This window comes from Cydia fagiglandana, chromosome 13, assembly GCF_963556715.1.
Source record: "Cydia fagiglandana chromosome 13, ilCydFagi1.1, whole genome shotgun sequence".
In the NCBI taxonomy this organism is placed as follows: Eukaryota; Metazoa; Arthropoda; class Insecta; order Lepidoptera; family Tortricidae; genus Cydia; species Cydia fagiglandana.
In genome coordinates this window covers 881,026-903,443 of record NC_085944.1, presented here as the reverse complement: position 1 = coordinate 903,443, position 22,418 = coordinate 881,026, and the positions used below count along the sequence as shown (strand labels likewise).

General features: G+C 40.8%; 1 protein-coding gene across 1 annotated transcript; it reads left to right on the top strand.

Moving 5' to 3' along the window:
- Positions 1 to 217: 217 nt before the first annotated feature.
- Positions 218 to 21,864, top strand: LOC134669945 (rab GTPase-binding effector protein 1). Its single transcript, XM_063527572.1, has 15 exons — positions 218 to 397; positions 478 to 576; positions 2,249 to 2,386; positions 3,979 to 4,088; positions 6,614 to 6,691; positions 7,280 to 7,375; positions 7,731 to 7,791; positions 8,820 to 8,935; positions 10,292 to 10,524; positions 11,839 to 11,932; positions 12,940 to 13,115; positions 13,399 to 13,501; positions 14,145 to 14,261; positions 15,536 to 15,646; positions 18,970 to 21,864. Exons 1-15 carry the CDS (start codon positions 367 to 369, stop codon positions 19,135 to 19,137), a joined length of 1,731 nt encoding a protein of 576 aa, XP_063383642.1. The 5' UTR covers positions 218 to 366; the 3' UTR covers positions 19,138 to 21,864.
- Positions 21,865 to 22,418: the final 554 nt, after the last annotated feature.

Below are 22,418 nucleotides of genomic sequence, written 5' to 3'. Positions count from 1 at the left end.
TCAAATTATGTACACTGGCAGTTTTTGTATAAATTTAAAAATTATAAATACCCTTATTTTTGAAAAAGAAATAAAATTATGAAATAAAATTTTTGATAATCATTTTTTATAAAATTTAATGTAATCCGTGGCTTACACGGGTTATGCTGTTTGCGGAAAGAATCTTAGTCCGTTTACAGTGATGGAATAAAAAAAACCGTAAACGTCACTTAGAGAAAACGTCAAATACGTGAATATTTTTCATCTTGTCTAATTGTCTTACCTTTGTTTTCTTATATATGATCCATTAATTAGGTTCTATAATGCTCAAGTTGCGATGATCTCAGTGGTTTAGTTAACTAGTGCTCGAGAGCAGTGACTCACAGGATGTCGGACGACACGAACGAAGTATCGAAAGGTGTGTTGTTGAGTTGGTTTAGACCTAATTTGAGGATGTCTTGTGTTCAGCTGGAGGCTGAGTGGTGTTTCTGTTTCAAGTGGAGAGCAGCGGCGGGGCGGAGGAGGCTCGGCGCGGCTTGGAGGAAGAGTTTAATGTCCAGCGCGCCCGAATGAAAGAACTTTTCTTGCAGAAGGAAGGTTCGTAAACTTCATAGTAACAGGCGCGGGTCGTGCTCTTACTATGCTAATAATTTGTCTATTTTGATAGCTTGTCCTAGATTGGTGCATGTTTCTGATGTTGTGTTTTATCTTTTAACATTTTTGTGTTGACATGAGAATAGTGTAGGTCAGTTCTTAGTAGAAAATAATAGTCTGCTACAACCCATGATATTGTGTGTGTAATGTTTTAACAGAGTTAATAAAGTAGGTCATGTTTACAGCAATCATACACACCAAGTTTTGTATTGGAAACATACAAATCAATTCTATCAATCCTTTACAATAGTTTACAACATAAATCTGATGGTTTAATTTAAAGCATAAAATGCCTACTTTTGTTCAAAATGAAACTCACTATTCTAAACTTTTTTGTTTATGTTGTATTTTGTCTTTGTGTTGTACTTATTAACCATACCTCGGAAGTGTGCCATCTTACAGTACCCTTGCCTTATAAATAGTTTATTTACCATGTTTCCTATTCAGAAGTTAATATTATGTAAGATGAAATAAAACTATTGAAACGGATTATATTGTGTATATTGAATTCATACTACATCCCGACATTTCAGTGTAGTTTTTCCTCAGTCACCCGTTGACCACGAACACTAAACGGTTCGATACGTCGGGATGTAGTATGAATTCAATACATGCATTATAATCAGCTTCAATAGTTTTATTTCATGAGTAACTATCACAGTAACTGAAGACAATAAAGTAAAGTAAATTCTTTATTTAATATTATATCTTTAAGATGTTTTATGCAACTGTTCACTTGATACCTTGACCTTGTTAGAGCTGTAGTTGTAATTCAATATATTTTTTGCGAGTTTAGTCAGTTAATCACTGCTAATACAAATAAGCTTTAACTGATAACAATATATGGTGGAGATATAATATTTTAAACTTTCGCGTTTTGAATACATATTAACTCACATTATAGACGGGTCTAACGCGAATTATATTCAATTACCTTGATTTACCGACGTTTCGACACAGGTTTCACTGGTCGTGGTCGCGCACTGGTAATGTGAGTTAATATATATGGTGGAGGTTGTAAATGTTTCCTTATGTTTATTCTTTTTTACAATTTTAATAATGTGTAATATTAGATTTTATAATAGTGCATTCAACAATAGTTATTATGTCTAACATAACAGGTAGCAAATAGTATAAGTATTATATTTAGTCAAGATACAGTTGAGATCATAAATATGTATACATACATTTCTTGAAATGAAATGCAATAAGGTGAAAAAAGGTATAAATATTTAAAAACATTGAAATATAAACAGAATTCATGATGTGAACTTATCAGGTAAAAACTTCATGAACAGAATTTGTCCCAGTTTTTATAGACTAGTTTGTTTAGGTTTTCATAATTAATAATGCTGTACTTAGCATATTGCTGTGTCTGTTTTTGAAAACTCATTCAATTTGAAACCTGGTTCTATTAATATTATATATTATTAATAGAACCAGGTATAAAATTGAATGAGTTAATAAACTGGTTCTATTAATATTATTAATAGAGCCAGGTTTAAAATTGAATGAGTTAATAACAATTGAAATTACTTTAAACACACATTTGGCAGTATATGCTTAGCGTGTGGGGAATGAATAACAGTTACCTTTATTTTGATGCAAATTGCAGAGGAGCTCCGGGCCCAGCAACAGGAACGTGAGCAGCTGCAGTCGGAGGTGCTCGGGCTGCGCGAGGAGCTGGCCCAGCTGCAGACGTTGGCGGAGAACCAGAAGTCGCACATCCTCAACCTGGACTTGATTGTCAATGGTGAGTCACATCTTCATTCCGTGCTTGGAGTTTCTCCTTGTATTGAGGATGAGGGTAAATTTTATACCTTAAAACGAGCACTTCTTGTATATTTATTTATATATATTTCGGGGATTTCGGAAACTGCTCTAACGATTTTGATAAAATTTGCTATATGGGGGTTTTCAGGGGCGAAAAATCGATCTAGCTAGCAGTGGCGGCGCGTCAAACATATCCATAGGCAACCCGGGGCTAATTTGTCTTACATATTTCCTTTACAACTCTGCTCAAACGTCCAAAAACAGGCAAGCCGGTGGGAATCGGCTTTAATGGACGCACCGCCACTGCTATCTAGGTCTTTTCTCGGGAAAAACGCGATTTTTTGAGTTTTTATACGTTTTCTGAGCAAAACTCTGTCTCCCAGAAATTTAACTTAAATTGATGTTATGGTCCGGATAGACTTACTATTTTATACTCCATCCATTCCATTTAATTATACACGCCTTGGAATTTCATAAAACTACATATTTGGCTAAGGCCCTTTAGGCTATTATTGGTTTTAAAATTCTTGGTTAGAATAGAAATTGCCAGCCTTTTACTCTGCCAGCTATATCCTATTTCTTGGCTTTTGCAGTAGTGTACTATTCCTGCAAATTACACAATTATGGGCATATCGTTTAATAGGGTTAATTTATCTGATTTATATTACAAATATACCTAATTAGAATAATGAGCGAATGCGCGTTGATCCTAATTAACTGAAAGTGATAACATTTCTCTCTGGCTGCATTCAGTGGCTGATGTTCTAACAAAATAGCTGTGTAAGTTGTGTTTGCCACAATGCTGCCATCTTTCTGCCTCCTCTGGGGATCAGAAAGTAAGTACATATACAATAAAAAGCATGAATAGGCCATGTGCTTACCTCCCACCCCTGGGCACAGGCTTTTTCTCAATGTAGATGAAACTTAGAAGTATAGTCTCTTGTATAATGTCGATTTTTTCTAAAGAATATTATGCAAGGTGGACGCGCCTCAGAATAGTTAGGCCTGTGATGCTTTCAAGATCGTAGGGACCCATGACGCAGCGCTCGACATCATTGTGGAGCCATAATGTTATTTGCTGTAGTGTTCGTGACCGCAAGCATCCACAGCGCGCCGTTGCAAGTACTATCGCCTATACTGTTAACTGACAGTTCGTAAACCTTATTACAAAAGGCACAAGGTCTACCGATAGACAATTAAGCTTCAGAGTCTTGCTGTTTGTATATTCCGTGGCCCGACATTCATGGGCGCCGCCAGGATTACTTTCAGGGAGGTGATATGTGTAATAGAAACACTCGATGCCGTCATTTAAGTACGTGTCAATGTTATTAACAAATACTTAATATGCAATTTTATTCAAACAATAACATAATAATGCTGGCGCAGTCAGGTAAAAAAAATATCTTTTGTATTTTTTCCTACGTGTTTTCTTTCCTGCCAGGGGGGTGCAAGTGCACCCCCTTGCACCCCGCTGCCGGCGCCCATGCCGACATTGTTGCTGTAGGATCCTCCATCCGATATTGGATCGGATAGTGTGAAAACCTTTCAGCCTGACGTGATGATTGCTTACAGAGACGGTGTCAGCGTCGTCTGCGGTGACAGAAGAGGCGCGGCAGCTGCGCGTGCGGTGCGCGGAGCTCGAGCACCAGCTGCGGTTGCAGCAGCAACAACAACATCAACAGGTATGGCGGGCTTCACATTGGATGCGAATCCGCTCGTCGCTCCGGCGTGCGTGGGACTATGTACGCACCTAGCGTTGTCACGTTTAGACGCCGGAGCCACGAGAGAAATCATCAGTGTGATAAGCGCGTAAGATGTATCGTGTTTAAGCATCAAAAACGGAAACTATCTGAATAGTCTCCCTCCTACGGCCTTGCTAAACGACTAATTTATAGGTACCTACATATTTAATTCATATTTTTTAATTAAAGGAAAAATTGAAGGAAGGGAAATATTTTAATAACAAAACTTCCGTGTGACACAGACCTATTAAACATATTAAACGGGTCACTCAGGGCCAACTTAAATACGTGAGTGACCCGTTCGTAATATATTATAAGTTCTTAATATAATATAATGGAAATATTCGCACTTAAAATATGAAGGTACATATTTCTCCTCTCCTTCAGTTTATCCTTCCAAAGCTTATGTTTTAGTTTTGTTTAATGAGCGTATCTTAATAGACAAAAACACCTCCGTGACTCAAACCACGCCACGCCAATAAAAAAAAATCAGCTCAAATACGATACCTCTTTGTCGCCGGTGGCTGTGACCGCTACCGTCTGCTGACTCAGCCAATTACTGCTAATTGTTATCGGCACCAGCTGAACACGTACGCCTTATCAATGAACGCCGCTTATCGCAACGCACTTATATACTTTACACACCAAATGCTAATTTCGGTAGCGGAACTGGATCATTAAAAAGAGCGATATTAGAATGCGAGAACACACTTAAAAAAATATACTTAGAATTTTATATTATACTATAAGTTCTATTTTTGATGGTGGCACAAAGTTTTTTTAGTGGTAGCTGTATTATTTATTTATTTCGATGTGTGTGATTTGATGTGTCAAAATATATACCTATTTTAAATGATTAATATTGTTTTATAGTAAAACATTGTCGTGAGCTCTTTCATTATAAGTTTAAAACATTGAATGTACCAATTTGCTGTATATCAAATGATTACAATTTTAAGACAAATCTACATTGGAAGCAAATTTAACTTGTATTTACGAGTAAAAGGCAAAATCAGAAGAACTGCTGTAGTATCCACAAATTTCGGGATAAGGAAATTTGTTTTTTAAATATTATTTTGTATTTAAAATGAGTGTGCACCAGCCTTACTCTTATCGCACCGAAATACAACCGATACTTCGACAAACGTGTACAGGCGGATTTATTACCATTTAATCCTTTCCTAAATAAGTTTGTACTTACTTACGAGTCACACGACAAACAAACACCCTTGAACTTAACTTTGTAGTATAGGTAGCTAAAGCTAACTTAAAAACCGTTAATTTTCCAATCTTAGCAGTTTGTTATCAAATAATAATATTGGAGATTCACGGGTCAATGCGGGCAAGTCCGTCTGCGGAAAATTCAGAACCTACATGAGTACTAACCTATCTTTTTTTTAACCGTAGGAAATTGACCCTATCTACTTTTGATTGCTAAAACTAAAAGCAATCGCTGTTTTGTCTGTGAAGTTAACAATGTGTTATATTGTTTGAAAAATGCGCTCGCGTGCTGAATTTCCTGCAGATGGATTTGGCCGCGTTGAGAAAATGCACCTCCCGACATGTACTCGATAGTGTCTTAGTTCTACAAAATATTCAATAACACTTAGAATTCGCCCTGTATATATAGACGAGTCTACACATAGTGTGAGTTGCTTGTCGCTCGCGCAGCATTTCTATTGCATCGACATTTTCCCATATGTTCTGTATTTGTTTTGTGGTTAAAGTAGTTATGTACATATTAAAAAAAATAGCAAGCACATAAATGAAAGCGATTTATGATGTTTTGTATGTGTTTTAAAATTTGTGATTTTTCGGTTTAGTGAGATGTTAGAAGTTGAATCATTTAAAGTATTAGTGGACCACTTTAGTTTGCGATATTAAGCAGAGATGCAACACGGAATAAGTGCAAAATGAATAATCGGTAATAAATTTAAAAGATAAAAATAATTATAAATTCTGTTTAATCCGTTGGTGGAAATAAATTATTTATTGTGGCATTTTACAAAAATATTTAACTGAAATTATGTCTAGCGCGTTACGGTTATAAACTTTAAATTAATTTTTTATCGGTAATCTCGTCTTATCTTTAAGGGGCGGACACGGATAATAACACTTTGTATTGTTTCAAAACGTGAGCTCAAAACATGTTTGTGCACAAAGAAAATTATTTGAAAAACTGTTGACATTGCGTACTGTGTTATTTCTAAATTAATAAAATACATGATAATTTAAACGGATTATATCGCATAAATATAAATACGTCTCGACGTTAAAGCCAGTACCTACTTTAGGGGTGGGACGGGTAGATTCAAAATGTGTTGTTAGACTTGTGTGTTCCGATATACTTACAAAAGTTTGTGTAATCCGGTGAGCGAGATCTCCCGATGTCTAGTCAATTCGGCGAGGTTTCGCTCATGGGCGACCTGAGCGAGGGCATTGACCGCGCGCGCGCTCTTTGGCAGGACGTGAGCATCGCGCCCGCCACGCTGGTGCGCTCGCTGGCGCGCCGGCTCGTCGACCAGGACGAACAGACGAAGAAGGTAACTTTTACTTTTACTCGTTTTAACCAGTTTAGTGTCTGATTGACTTGAAATGGTTTCTTATTTCTATACCTACTCTGTGGGGTTAGCTGACTTTTAGTAGCTTCAACTACTCTTGGTCGGTCGCGGCTTAACTTGGCAAATTTTGTGCAAATGGCAAAAAAGTGGTACCAAAATGCATCAGAAAAAACCTCATCGAAAAGTATAATGAAACTTGTATGGTAGGATACCTGCCTTTGAGGACAGTAAAATCCTATGTTGGCAGGTTCCTGTGTCCGACCAAATTTATGGTACCACGTAACTGCTACCTACAATTTACCTCATTGAAAAATACAATGAAAATAAAACGGATTATAATAGCTAAATTAAGCCTGTTGGCGTATGTCTTGGTCGGCCTTAACTTAGCCTGGCAGTTTATGCAGTCCAACCAAATATTTTTTTTTTTAGGAAAAATATTTTTTTTCACTCTTACACCTTAGAAATAGTCAAAGCTGATCAAAAAGAGTATCGAAATTCTGACTAAATTAGGATATTTTGTATACAAATTCTTGTACATTTAATTCTTACAATGATTGTCATAATATTTAGCCCACGGAAGATGGCGACCTGCAGCGCTGCGAGATGGAGATCAGTCAGCTCAAGAATAAGCTACGAGAGACAGACGCACAACTACAGGAAGCACTCGTGAGTATAATACATCTACCACATACAAATTTACCTACCATGCCATAAATACATATTCTAAACTAATCCTTATTGTAAAGACTTAAGATACCATGATGGTGAGCTAATAGTGTTTTAGCGCATTTTTTTGCCGTTTTACCTCCCCATTCCTCATTGACAAGTTAATACTGAGCCTGAGGCGAATTGATTTCTTAATATCGTCGGGTGACAAGCAAAAGTCACTAAGTACCATCACAAGTTCATATCCATAGTATGGTTATATTAGTACTTAAAGAAGGTCGATTTTTGATTGAATTTTTTTTAGTAATTAGTGACTTTTGCTTGTCACCTGACGATATGGCTGTTTACATTTCAGAGGAGTAGAACAAACCATCCCACGCCTGCGCACGCGAGTGGAGACACGAGGACAGACCCTGGTTAGTACGATACAGCGCCATCAGATATAACAGAGCGGCCGCCATGCTCAAAAACATCTAAACACGCACCGTAACGCCTTGACAATAGAGGCGTGTTTTGATATTTGTGCACATCTTGGCCGGTCCGAAATATCTAATAGCGATTATACAAAACAAATTTCAATTTGATTCATTGTTGTTCTTTATTTATTCTTAAGGGGCCCATTGATTAACAGTCCGCCGGACGGTATCGGCCTGTCAGTTGCTCAGAACTGTCAAAATTTTGTTCTAACTGACAGGCCGATACCGTCTGGCGGACTGTTAATCAGAAGCCCCCTTTAGTGCGTAGCCGCGACCATTATAGATAGTTTGGTAGAGTCTATGTATGGGAACCCTTTCCGCACGGACTTTAACGGTGTTGTAATATTTGTTTTCTTAAACACGCGAGGGAATATTACACTTTATTATAGGTTAATTTTGAAGTACCGCGAGTTGAGGCGTCTGTAATGGAATTATGAATATAATTTCTGGTCTAGGCTTGAGTCGTACGCAAAGGTACCACTACCAAATACATATGTAACTTCGTATAAGATGAATAAAGTCTAAGGAAAAAAAGGGGCCTCGGAAATCAAGAAAAAGTCATTCTCGGATAGATGGCACACACACCTTTGGCCTATGCTCGGCTAGACGGCGTGACGACACCATTTCATATTTAACAATTTTAACACATAGATATCAGTGAATGAACATGGGTCAAAATGATATAAAAATAATAAAGTCATTTATCCATATATATAATTTTTTTTTGATAATTTTATACGTTTTCATTTTGAGTTTTAGTCGTGTGTCGATAGATGGCAGTAAATTTACTTTGACTACAAAATTTACTATGACAGGACCCCTCTATACTATGTATTCTCTTTGCCACTACTTACCTTTAGCGTAATGGAATAATCATCATTTTATTTTGAGGACGATCGAAACAATAGCAAATTACCGGCAATTCCCTATTTCCCGGCCTTTACTCATGTACGGTGTTTGTCGACAAGATGGCGGCCGCGCGTGCGACATGTGCGCCAACTACGAGAAGCAGCTGGTGCACGAGCAGCGCGAGGCGGCCGCGGCCAGGGACCGCGCCGCCATGCTCGAACACGCCTTAAAGTTGGTGAGTGTACACATGTACGGTGTTAGTCCACAAGATGGCGGCCGCGCGTGCGACATGTGCGCCAACTACGAGAAGCAGCTGGTGCACGAGCAGCGCGAGGCGGCCGCGGCCAGGGACCGCGCCGCCATGCTCGAACACGCCTTAAAGTTGGTGAGTGTACACATGTACGGTGTTAGTCCACAAGATGGCGGCCGCGCGTGCGACATGTGCGCCAACTACGAGAAGCAGCTGGTGCACGAGCAGCGCGAGGCGGCCGCGGCCAGGGACCGCGCCGCCATGCTCGAACACGCCTTAAAGTTGGTGAGTGTACACATGTACGGTGTTAGTCCACAAGATGGCGGCCGCGCGTGCGACATGTGCGCCAACTACGAGAAGCAGCTGGTGCACGAGCAGCGCGAGGCGGCCGCGGCCAGGGACCGCGCCGCCATGCTCGAACACGCCTTAAAGTTGGTGAGTGTACACATGTACGGTGTTAGTCCACAAGATGGCGGCCGCGCGTGCGACATGTGCGCCAACTACGAGAAGCAGCTGGTGCACGAGCAGCGCGAGGCGGCCGCGGCCAGGGACCGCGCCGCCATGCTCGAACACGCCTTAAAGTTGGTGAGTGTACACATGTACGGTGTTAGTCCACAAGATGGCGGCCGCGCGTGCGACATGTGCGCCAACTACGAGAAGCAGCTGGTGCACGAGCAGCGCGAGGCGGCCGCGGCCAGGGACCGCGCCGCCATGCTCGAACACGCCTTAAAGTTGGTGAGTGTACACATGTACGGTGTTAGTCCACAAGATGGCGGCCGCGCGTGCGACATGTGCGCCAACTACGAGAAGCAGCTGGTGCACGAGCAGCGCGAGGCGGCCGCGGCCAGGGACCGCGCCGCCATGCTCGAACACGCCTTAAAGTTGGTGAGTGTGTACATTTATACCTATTGGGGCTGTCCATAAATTACGTCATCGATTTTTGATGATTTTTGACCCCCCCCCCTAAAGTCATCAAAAAATCATGCTTCGAATGACCCCGTTTCCTCCTACGTCATGCTACCGTCATCCGATGTCCAGACCCCCCCCCCCCCCCCTAATTTGAAATGACGTAATTTGTGAAGAATAGCCCCATTCATAAAACTATACAAACCTCAATTAATTTATGAATTATCCTTTTCTCACAAATATGTACATAATAAGTCATAGTTACATAAAGAAAGTGGTTTGTACAACAATCCTTTGAACGCCACGCATATCGTGTGCGCTGCGTCATCGTAATTGACGGAATGCACTAAGGTTTATATTGGTTAAAGATTCAAAGAAAGATTTATTTACCTATGTATTGTAAATTAGACTAACATCATTTTCCGTACCAAACAGGCAACCGAAGAGCTCGAAAGCGCTCGCTCCATCCACGACGAGACCATCCGCTCGTGGCACACCGAGCGGGCCGCCAGCACAGCCCTACTGGAGGACCTGAAGAAGGCTGTGGAGTCCGCGAAGGCAGCGCTGGAGGCGCGCGCCGCCGCGGCCAAGCAAGCCTCGGAGAGGGCCTTAGAACAAGTTACTAATCTGACTGTGGAGAGAGAAGAGTTGCAGAGAAAACTTGACAGGTAAGACACTTCCTATTTAAACAAGCAGGAATACTCGCCATCCAATCACCTCCAGCACAGCCCTACTCGAGGAACTGAAGAAGGCTGTGGAGTCTCCGAAGACGGCGTTGGAGGTCCGTGCCGCCGCGGCCAAGCAAGCCTCGGAGAGGGCATTAGAACAAGTTACTAATCTGACTGTGGAGAGAGAAGAGTTGCAGAGAAAACTTGACAGGTAAGACACTTCCTATTTAAACAAGCAGGAATACTTGCCATCCAATCACCTCCAGCACAGCCCTACTCGAGGAACTGAAGAAGGCTGTGGAGTCCGCGAAGGCAGCGCTGGAGGCGCGCGCCGCCGCGGCCAAGCAAGCCTCGGAGAGAGCCTTAGAACAAGTTACTAATCTGACTGTGGAGAAAGAAGATTTGCAGAGGAAACTGGACAGGTATACATAATCATCATGCCATAATTATTTGTTCCGTTCTGTAAAGAGCTTTGCTTTGAACTTTGTATGTAAAAAGGGCAGATTTACAGAGAAAACTTTTCCTATTTAAGTTTTAGTTTACCTGCAGGTAAGGATGATATACTTGGACATGAAAATTACGCAAAGTAGACCGGTTAAGATAATGTAGCAAAGTAAAAAAACCTACTTTTTCCAATACTGAAAACTCCTTCAGCTCAGCAGCTTTTCAGTATTTCATATCATATCATATCATTTATTGAATGCCAACCATGGTATTACAAGGTGTTAACATATTTTGTAACATTATAAGGTACAGCATGGACCCTGCTAGGGCGTGACAAATCTTAAAATATAACTTAACCTAGGGAAAAAATTTAAAATTTACACTTAAAACTAATACATATTTTCCGATCCGTCGTTCATATTCATATATTCTCCCAGAGTGTAAAAAGCTTCATATATTTAATATTCCTCTGCCTGGCCAGTCTTGTCCAGAATGGTCCTATAGTAGTTATTATTTCATCCTCCCATCGTTTGAGTTGTGGGCCTCTAGATCTTGACCCGTCTCTTGGGTGCCACATAAGAATTCTTTGGCTCCATTTTTCGATCTTACACCTTACAGTGTGGCCTGCCCACCTCCATGTCTGCAAGTCTATGTGGGTGAGAATATCTCTAACTTTGGTACTTTTTCTTATGTCGGCACTGCGACATTTATCCTTTAATTTAACCCCAACATATTCCTCTCCATAGCTCTCTGGCACTTCGCAAGTCTCTTTGGTTTATAAAAAAATACTACTAAGCTTATTATTGCCGTGTGATCATGTGATCACTTTAACATTACGAATCGATTGGCAATAATATATTGTAATTCCAGCCTGGAGCGCGATAACGCCATGCTGGTGGGGCGCTTCACGAAGAGAGCCGAGGAGATGCAGAACGAGTTTATCGATTTGCCCGACAGCGTCGATGTAAGTCACACATTTTGTATCTAAACGGTGAAAGTGCAGATTTGCAGAATTTTTCCATTCAATTATGACGGAGTTAAAATGTGATTGTGATTGAAATTCAGCTGAAATAACTTGATGGAATATAGATACAGCTGCCTTTTGTTGTATCTCATCATCTTTCTTCTAATGATATACGCATAGTGATCGAAGTAGGCGGGGGTGGAACTGCCTGAAAAGTGCAGGTGGTCCAGCGGTTAAGAGCGTGCGACTTGCAATCCGGAGGTCGCGGGTTCAAACCCCGGCTCGTACGAATGAGTTTCTCGGAACTTATGTACGAAATATCATTTGATATTTACCAGTCGCTTTTCGGTGAAGGAAAACATCGTGAGGAAACCGGACTAATCCCAATAAGGCCTAGTTTACTCTCTGGGATGGAAGGTCAGATGGCAATCGTTTTCGTAAAAACTAGTGCCTACGCCAATTCTTGGGATTACCTAGTTGCCATGCGGACCCCAGGCTCCCATGAGCCGTGGCAACATGGCGGGACAACGCGACGAAGATGATGATGACTCTGTTTCTGCTGTCTGCTTGAGCTCTTGGATAGTTTTTTTATAATGTTAATCCAATAAACGCAACCATGTAGATGTAGATGTAGTGTAGGGACGCCCGGCCGGAAGCAGGCGGGCTGTCGATCGCTTGTCGCGTTCATTCAGCCCGGTTCCCTGGAGTTGGAGCTGCAGGTTACTGTCCCGGCGGCATTCCCACACTATTCTCCTCAAATCTTCTTGTTTTCCTGCAGAACAGAAGGACATCTTTGAGTTCGACGTCCTTTAGTTCGTTTTCTTCTAGTGTGTCTCTACCGAATGTATTATACCGCGGTGCCGCGTACATAGTACATTCTGCTAGTAAGTGTAAGCTGGTCTCCTCCTTACCACAATGTGGACAGGAGGCGTCTCTAAAACGCAACCATATTTTGTGTCCCATTGTTCTTAAAGGCTGAATAATTTCAACGTCGTTTTCATTCTCAGGATCTGCAACTGTACAGCCTTGAACTGCGCGAGAAGCTGATCTGCGTGCAGATCGGGCGAGAGGAGGCGCTGGCGGCCGAGCGAGACCTGCGAGCACAGCTGCTGGAGCAGAGCCAGCAGTTCCATCGCCAGGAGGCCGAGCTGCAGGAGACCAGGAGCGCCCTGCGACAGACCAGGTATGTCACCCTCACCAGGCACAGCTGGGGGAGGCCGAGAGGGACCTGAAGCTGCGCTGGAGCAGAGCTAACAGTTCTACTGGCAGGAGGCCGAACTGCAGGAGACCAGGAGTGCTCTGCGACAAACCAGGTATATCACCAAGCACAGCTGGGAGATGCCGCGAGAAGGCCGAGAGGAGCCTGCAGCAGCGTTGGAGAAGAGCATCCAATTTATCCTACTTTACTATGTACACCAAATGCAGCATTTAAGTCCTCTTATTAAATGTTTTTTTGTGTGTCGCAGAGAGGAGTTGGACCGGCTGGCGACGGAGCGCGAACAGCTGCAGGAGTTAGGAGGAAAACTGCGGACGTCCACCGATCAAATAGCGGCGTTGCTAGATGATAAGGTTGGTTTTATCTTTAGGGTTCCGTACCCAAAGGTTCCCGCTTTTACTAAGACGCCATTGTCCGTCTTGTCTTCTTCTTTGTCGTCACACTCTTGTCAGAGTGGTCGTGGTCGTCATATCAGGGCCGGTGGCAATAAGCTTCACAATCCGTCGCCATTCCTCCCGTACTGTAGCCCTTGTACATTCATGGAGCGGAGGTCTGACCAACGCATTGGTGACCTCCCGCGCCTTGTGCCTTCGACTTTTCCCTGCACTACAAGTCGTTCCACAGATGTATTGCCTAACCGCGTAATATGTCCAAAGAAAGTGACAATACGACATTGGACGATGGAAGAAAGACGCTGTTTAATACCAAGTTCCGTCTGTCTAGATGATGTATTTCTGTTGCCGCTATAACAACAGATACTAAAAAGTACGGAACCTTCGGTGGGCGACTCCGACTCGCACTTGTCCGGTTTTTGTAAAATTGGAGTCTCATTATATTGTATTATGTATATTGTATCAGAAATTACTCATGTTTTATATTAAACATACTAAAATCCAAACGCTCCGTGAGTCCGAACAAGGGTTGTTTTTTCGGATTCGGATTATCGAAGCCCTAGTGTACTTGTATTAAATTATGTACTCATTGATTTGTCATCAGAAACGCCTCCTAGACGAGCGCACGGAACTGAAGCAGCGCGTGGCTGCCCTCCAACAGGAGTTGGACAACAGCGAGAAAGTGCAACAGGACTTCGTGCGGCTCTCACAGTCGCTACAGGTACCAATGGTCTTCGAGTCTATCACAGATTATATATTCGTGTCATCCACGAAGACGCGCGGATTTTAAATCTAACCTTTAATAACATGACAATACGAGTCAAGGCACGCGTTTTCGTGAAAGACATGATTTATATACAAGTACAGTACACACTGTACACAGTGACTTTTCTTTCCGTCCTTAGGCGATAATTTGCGTTCGACCAAAACCAGATTTTTCGCCGAAACCCAAAATTGAACCGAACCTTCGGAAGAAATATGATATGCATGCCGAAACTTAAATTTCGGTCAGGCGCTAGCAATAATGTACATATATTCGGCAGTAAAGTACAGCAGGTATTGTGCTGTAAGGGTTTCCCCACATATGTCGACGCGAAATAGGCAAAATTCGAGCGAAAATGTCGTCGTTCGGCTCGGCTCGCATTGGCCGGCGCTTACCGACGTCGACGGTTTATTCGCTCGCTACTTTTTCCTTTTCAGATGAAGGGAGATTTCCCTATATCTTTAAAAAGAAGGCTCATGGACATGTGCATTCTTCCCATCCTGACCTACGGAGCTCAGACTTGGTCTTTGACAAAAGCTCAGAAATCCAACCTTAAGGTTTGTCAGTGCGCCATGGAGCGTAGTATTCTCGGCGTGAAGTTGACCGATCGCATCAAAAATACTGTATTACGCTCCAAAACTCAAATAGCCGACGTAGCTGAAACAGCCGCCAAGCTGAAGTGGGACTGGGCGGGACACGTTTGCCGTATGCCGGATGACTTGTGGGCAAAAACAGCAACCAATTGCGTCCCACATCAAACCCGGGGTCGCGGCAAACCTCGACGGCGTTGGCGAGATGACCTTGACGCCTTTGATAGGAACTGGTGGGAGACGGGTCAAAACCGGGATGCGTGGAAAGGGAGGAGGGAGGCCTTTGCCCAGCAGTGGGACACTCTAGGCTCATATAAATAAAATAAATAAATATTTTTTTCCTGTCGGATTTTGCTGAATGCGCGTCTATCTGGGGAGACCCTAAAACAGATAATAACGTTTACAGTACATATGGTCCTATTTTCCCGCACTAATGCGTAAAATAGCACTTTTCGTGTATATGTCAAAAGTTTAAAGGGCCATATGTACTGTAAAACGTTGTACGATACACGTGCGAATAGGTAATTCGCAACTCGTGTCGATTTAAAACACTCCCTTCGGTCGTGTTTTAATTTATCGCCACTCGTTTCGATTTTCCTCTTTTCCGCACTTGTATCGTAAATAACTATTTTCTGTATGTAGGTGCAATTGCAACGGATCCGCGAGGCGGACACGGAGGTGCGGTGGCAGCACGACGAGGACGTCTCCGAGTGCCCCACGTGCCACGTGCAGCTGCCTAACAGCAAGAAAAAGGTATCTGTCATATTGCAGCTACAATATTTATTTTTGAAATTAAACAATGACAAGCGTTCAAAGGACTAATAATTACAAAAATACATATAAGGTATATAAGAAGTATTAGTACTCGACGTTGCACTCGTATTTCGACATGGGCACTTTATGTCAAAGTGACAAGGATTTTTGAATACAGAAAAATTAACCGGGCGTAAGCGAGCTATGTAAACCCTACTATAGACCGACCGCTTAAATGAGTCCTCGCCTGCGCAGTACCAGGGATGTTGCGGATGCAGATTTATTGACATCCGCGGATGCGGATATTTAAAGCCTCACATCCTCGGATGCGGATGCGAATATTCGCAACATCCCTGCGCAGTACCGCGCGCGCGCGGGTGGGGGGCGGACGCCGGGCCCCCGCCCCGCGCGTCGCCCTCCCCGGCCCCCCGTACCGCGCAGGCGAGAACTCGTTTAAGCGGTTGGTCTATAGTAAGTGTGGTTACTTTGACAGCGTTCGCCCTAACACTAATAGTGATCCTCGGCGCGGTGGGCACGACTAGTAACGACACCTGTAGGTGTTTTTGTTTTTGGCATTCAAAAAGTTAATTTCATATTCTGTGTAAACTTGAGTGGATTCACTATTTATGTTATTATCCTGTTCCGTTAGCCTGGGGATAATATAGTACCACATTGAACTATAGGTCTTATTGTATAATGAAACTATTAGGTCTTATAGGCATGTTGACAATTTTTTAGAACTGTATTCATTTTATAATTTTTATAGATAGACAGATAATTATTAAAAAAAATATTTAAAATTTTTATTCATTAATTTTAAACACTAAATAGAGCTTAATTAGTTTAGTGTTTAAAGTTTGAGCCTAAACGCTCCAAGCTGTCACGTGACGTCACAAACAGATAAATAAACAAACTGCTGCCAAAATGTCAGTCCTAGCGTAGAACAAAACCTGTAGTATTTAATTTATCTTTCTTTCTAAAAGATAAGTATTGCGTAAATATATAAGCTAAAATAATGAATAACAAGTTTTACATGTCTTATGCAGTGCCTATGTGTAAAAGAACAACAATCAAGACCCTAGAGTATAAAACAAATATTTGTTACATGATACTTACGTTGCAGTTACGAATTTTGACTTGTATGATATTGTTAATTGCGCACTATTTGTATACATATTACGTTCAGCGATGATAAAAACATTTCAAAAATGAATCACAATAACTGATTTCACATAAAAACACTTACAGTTACAATTTAAGATGAATTATTATGATTCAACTAAAATTTTGAATGAAAATATAGCGGGCGCAGATATAACAATTTGAGCAATTTGGGACCATTAGAATTCACAATTATGATCAACGATCTTCCCGACGTAGTACAGCAGGCAAATTGTCTTCTATTTGCAGATGATGTTAAACTGTTTTTAAAAATAAATAATTTAAATGATTGTTAAAAGTTACAAAATGATATTCAACAAGTAGTAAATTGGAGCAATATAAATAAATTATATTTTAATTTGTCGAAATGCAGCGTAATGACATGCAGTAGGGCGCTCTCTCCCTTCCAATACGAGTATAACGTAGGAGGGCAACTGGCTACGAGAGTATTAACCGTACGAGATCTAGGGATACTTGTTGAGTCTGACTTGTCCTTCCGAACGCACATTATAGGTATTTGTAAAAAAGCTTATAGGAACTTAGGCTTCATACTACGCCAGACCAAAAACTTCCGCAATACAGCAGCAGTGAAAGCTCTATATAACGCTCTTGTTAGGAGTAGATTAGAAAGCGGCGCGATCATATGGAACCCACATGAAACCAAATATATAATGTTAATTGAAAAGATACAGAACAAATTCCTTAGGCATCTATACTTAAAAAACTATGGTATATATCCATTTTACCCGTTGATGTACCCGACACTTTTTGTCATTGGTATGGTTGGATACATTAAGTTAGAAGTCAGAAGAAAATTAGCACTGGCCACATACGCTTTTAAGGTGTTGAGGGGTAAGATACATAACCCCACAGTGCTGGGCTCACTGGGACTATTGGTGCCTCAAGGACCTCGACGGCGTGCGCCGCGCCTGCTTGCTCGCCCTACCGCGCGTACCAACTTACTGGCCAATTCACCTACTGTCAGGGCGATATTAATATTAAATGAAGTATCTACTAAAGTAGACTTATTTAACTGCACCTTGACTGAGTTCACAGAAGCTACAAGCCGCCAACTATGTTATTTGTGATATTGTAAATTTTTTTATGTGTTGTTAAAAATTGTTAATAATGTTTAGTTTTTTATAAATATGTAATATTTATTACGCGTTGGACTATATAGTCTGTAAGTGATATGTATTATTTTAAATAATAATAAATAAAAAATAAATAAAAAAAATAACTTTTTAAATTTTAGTTTTTTTGTTTCCGACAACCAACGTGGCAATGATAGGAATCCATTCAGCCAAATTATTAAAAAGATTTTGGTGAAATATCGTATTATATAACATTTTATTTATTTCATAACAAATAAATACCTATATACTTCATGTCATGTAATAATATTTATTGTACGTAATAAATGTCTATTGTCGAAATAAAAAATACATACAGTTTTTGAATATCCAAACTCTTTGGTGGTGTCGTATGTATTACGGTCAGGTTTGACGACTTGTCTGTGGTGTTTCTCATGTCATGACGTCACGCGCTCCGATTGCCGTTTACAGTCACGTGATACTGGGCATTATTTTAAATACTTTAGATTATTTTTAATTAATTTATTACGCATATTTACACTTGCAAAATATGATTTTCAGCATTCTAATATTCCCTGCTATGGTAAAAACATAACATGTTATATATTGGCGATTCATGTCAACATGCCTATTGTATATCTACAAGCTTAAACATATTTGTATGTGACTGTTTGTTTCCTAAATAAATAAAAAAACACAGTTCGTTAGAAAATTGTAGGGTCCCGTAAATTTGAATAGGTACCTACAATAAAATTATGGTTTTATGAATTGTTTACCGGGGACCGTAATTACGGCAACGAGGGACAAGAATATGTTAAAACACTTGGACGATGTAAATAGTCGACACGATCACAGAATAAATAATAGTACTAGGTACAGAAGACTCACTCTCTAACAAAACGCGTCCGTTACGATCGGGACAGATATGGCCGCTGGGTGGCGACAGCGCCACGCGCGGCTTACAGCTAGCGGCCAAAATTGGGGTGGAACGGATGTACTTTTAGCTAATACCAAAGCAACGCGACGAAATTGCGGAACGAGCCCCGCCTGACACGGTACGTGTTGCAGGTGCACTGCCGGCACTGCGGGCGCATCTACTGCGCGGCGTGCACCGCGCACGCCGTGCCGTCGGGCCCGCGCCGCGCGCCGGCGCGCGTGTGCGCCGTGTGCCGCACGCTGCTGCAGCCCGACACCGCGCCCTACTTCAGCACCGCGCCGCCGCACTCGCCCGACTAATCGGTGGATACTACCCTACTGAAGACTATAGCCTTTATCCGAAATAATAATGGTTCCCGTGTTACCTAAACAAAATAGTCGCAAATATACCCGGAATGGTCTGAGATGGCTTTTAAACCTAGCTTTCGCACTGATCCTAGTTTCCTATGTCCCGAAAATACTAAATGATACGCTTTTGCGCTGTATTATGTCTATACACACGTCTCATTCCGATATGGCATCATATTTTGGGGAAGTTACGATACAAAGAAGTTGTTACAGACTAGCCGATGTCTGGATGCTGCTACACCTATTAAACTTTACAACTTTAGTTTCCAACAATGATACCGTGAAAATTTTGCTCAACTCTAATACCAAAAGTATATCGTTTTGATCGTTGTTCATACTAAACAAAGCCAGTTATAATATAAAAAAATAGGTTCCAGCACTTAAATTATGTATATTAGATACATAATTAATTGGTTCATTTGAACTCAAATCCTATTTCTCAGTTACACAGAAATAAGACCTAAAATAAACTGTAGTATATAGATTACCTACCGTATGTATTAAAACCGATATACCTACTTCAAATTTGTAAATATAACTTGTAACTATAGACGAATAAAATTCTCTAGCTTGCGAACAGGTAAATTCTACTTTGTGGAACAGATTTATATATTTAATTTTCTACCTTAAGATAAATAAGTTGATATTTTAACACACGCCGCTCAGTTTGCTTGTAATATAGATTTTATAATTACTACGTTAAGGTAGAAAATCAAATAACAGATGGTCGACGTCTCTTTCTCTTGTCTTTTGTAATATTGGAATCATTCACGCGATAATGTTGATAGATTTATGGTCTTGGGTTGGTATTCCACCTATCCAATTTTGAATTTCAATGTGCATTGCGTCTCACTCTCTCACTAAGCAAAATGTGAGACGCAAATACACATAAGAAATTGGACAGGTGTAATAACACCCTATCAAAAAATTCTAAACTGTAAATAGATTAAAATCTATAGTATATTAGTATCGTATGGATATTTTTGTTGTTTAAATGTGTTGCGTCAATGAAATTGTACATTTGAGTATATAAATGTTAAAGTATTTATTTAAGTCTGCTGTCATTTATGTCTATAAAGAAGCTTACAGTCAGCATAAGAAGCGGCTGAACGGACGACGTGTTAAAAATTATTTATGGATGCTTTTATTCGATTCAAAACGATCACCCTTCCCCTTGATTATTTTTTTTTACCGCAAAATACAAAGACTTGTGTTCTAATAAACTTGTGTTCAGTAAAATTTTGAACACCTCGCCCGTTTAGTTATTTTGCTGATTGTACCTACACTGCAAAACGTAATTTAAGACCAAAAAAAGTAAGACAATGTTGCCACTGCAATAATTTGTTTGTAAAATCGTTTTGATAAATACACGCTAAGATAATTTATTTATTAGTAGTTTTACTCCTACGATTTAAAAAAGTACTTTTATTTATTTATTTTTACGTAAATACAAGACGCGCTAGTAAAAAGTGGCAACATTGTTTTACTTTTTTTGGTCTTGGATTACGTTTTGCAGTATAGCTAGTAAGTTGTAGGGCAGATATAATCGATGACATCATTGTTACCGTGCCTTACATCTTGGGGATGTCCACAGTTTTTGGTTGATTTCAATTATTCAGCCTTCAATTCAATTGCGAAATCACAGATAAGTAGTTTCATTCATGTGTGTCCTAGCAATCACAAATGGGAAAAAACTATAACAGATGCTCCAAGTTTGAGTTACTGTGCATCAGTGTATGCAGAAAATTTTGCTAACCATATCCGCTTAGCTACTTCTGGAACTAGCATTTTTTTATGTCTCATAGCTTATGTCCATTTTATATTTTGAACGATGTCAAAAAAGAAGCATATACCATTTTATTAACACGTGTGTACGTGGGTGATTTATTATTTCAAAGTTAGTTGGGCCAGTGCCTCCATGGTCCAGCGGTCACATTGGAAGGGCCTCCATCTGTATATCGTCGGGTGACAAACAAAGTCGGGTCACTAACTAACACCATTGAAATTATTGTATATTAATAAAATACGGGTCTCTATTGTTTCCCAAATAGTTTTAAGTCATAATGTATTGTTTGTCCGAATTTTCGTTAGTCATAATAGGTTTTTCTCAGAAACGCGTAACTTTTCAGGATTGACATAAAACAAACCCAACCTATCTACAGCACAACCTTCCTGAAAATCCTGAAAAGTTAACGGTTTCAGTTTTATGACTAACGATAATATGACAAACAATACATTATGACTTAAAACTTTATGGGAAACAAAGGGACCCCATAAAATACATTGCTACTTTAATTTTTTGATAGTACTTAGTGACTTTTGCTTGTCACCCGACGATATATTATTTAATGCGTTACGATAGGGTTCACGATGAGTCGATGACGCTATGACGCGCTAAGGCACTTGCCCGACTGAGTTTAGCGGGCGCAGCACGGTTCCATTTTTATCGACTATCACTATGCGCGTCCCTTTCGCACTAACATACTTGTTAGAACGTGACAGGCATGGTGACAAGCGATAAAAACGCGACCGTGCTACGCCGCTAGGTTTCAAACGTTTATACATCTGACAGTGCTAGTTGGAAATGTGGCTGTTGTTTATCTAACTATATGTTTAATTATAATTTATTGTTGTAATATAAAACGTTCTATTGTACATAATAGAGGTCGATAAGAATTATTGGTGTTTTTCATTTATATCCTCTAATTGTTCATTCAATTTTGAACTTTCCAAAACGGACAAAAACCTCATAGACTCCACAAGCTCGCCGCGATCTGTATGTTCGCGATAAACTGGAAAACTATTGAACGGATTTTCATGCGGTTTTTACCTATCAATAGTGATTCTTGAGGAAGGTTTAGATCAGGGGTCTCCTTACCCGAGGGCCATATTGTCCCTTAGAAACTTTCGCGCGGGCAACCGTCAGTTTTTGCGCCAGGGGCGGGTGTCTGGTTGCTGCTGTTAGGAACAGTTCCACTCTCAATGAATGCGAAACCCCTGGAGCTTGGGCCGGACAGTGGGCACTCGCTTTGGGTGTCGGCGGGCCGGATTGGAACGCGTCGCGGGCCGGATTTGGCCCGCGGGCCGGGGTTTAGAGACCCCTGGTTTAGATGTAAAATTTGTTAAGATTTCTTGTAACCCGTGCGAAGTCGGGGCGGGTTGCTAGTAATATTATAAATGCGAAAGTAACTCTGTCTGCTACCTATCTATCAAGCCTGTAAACACCGCAGCAA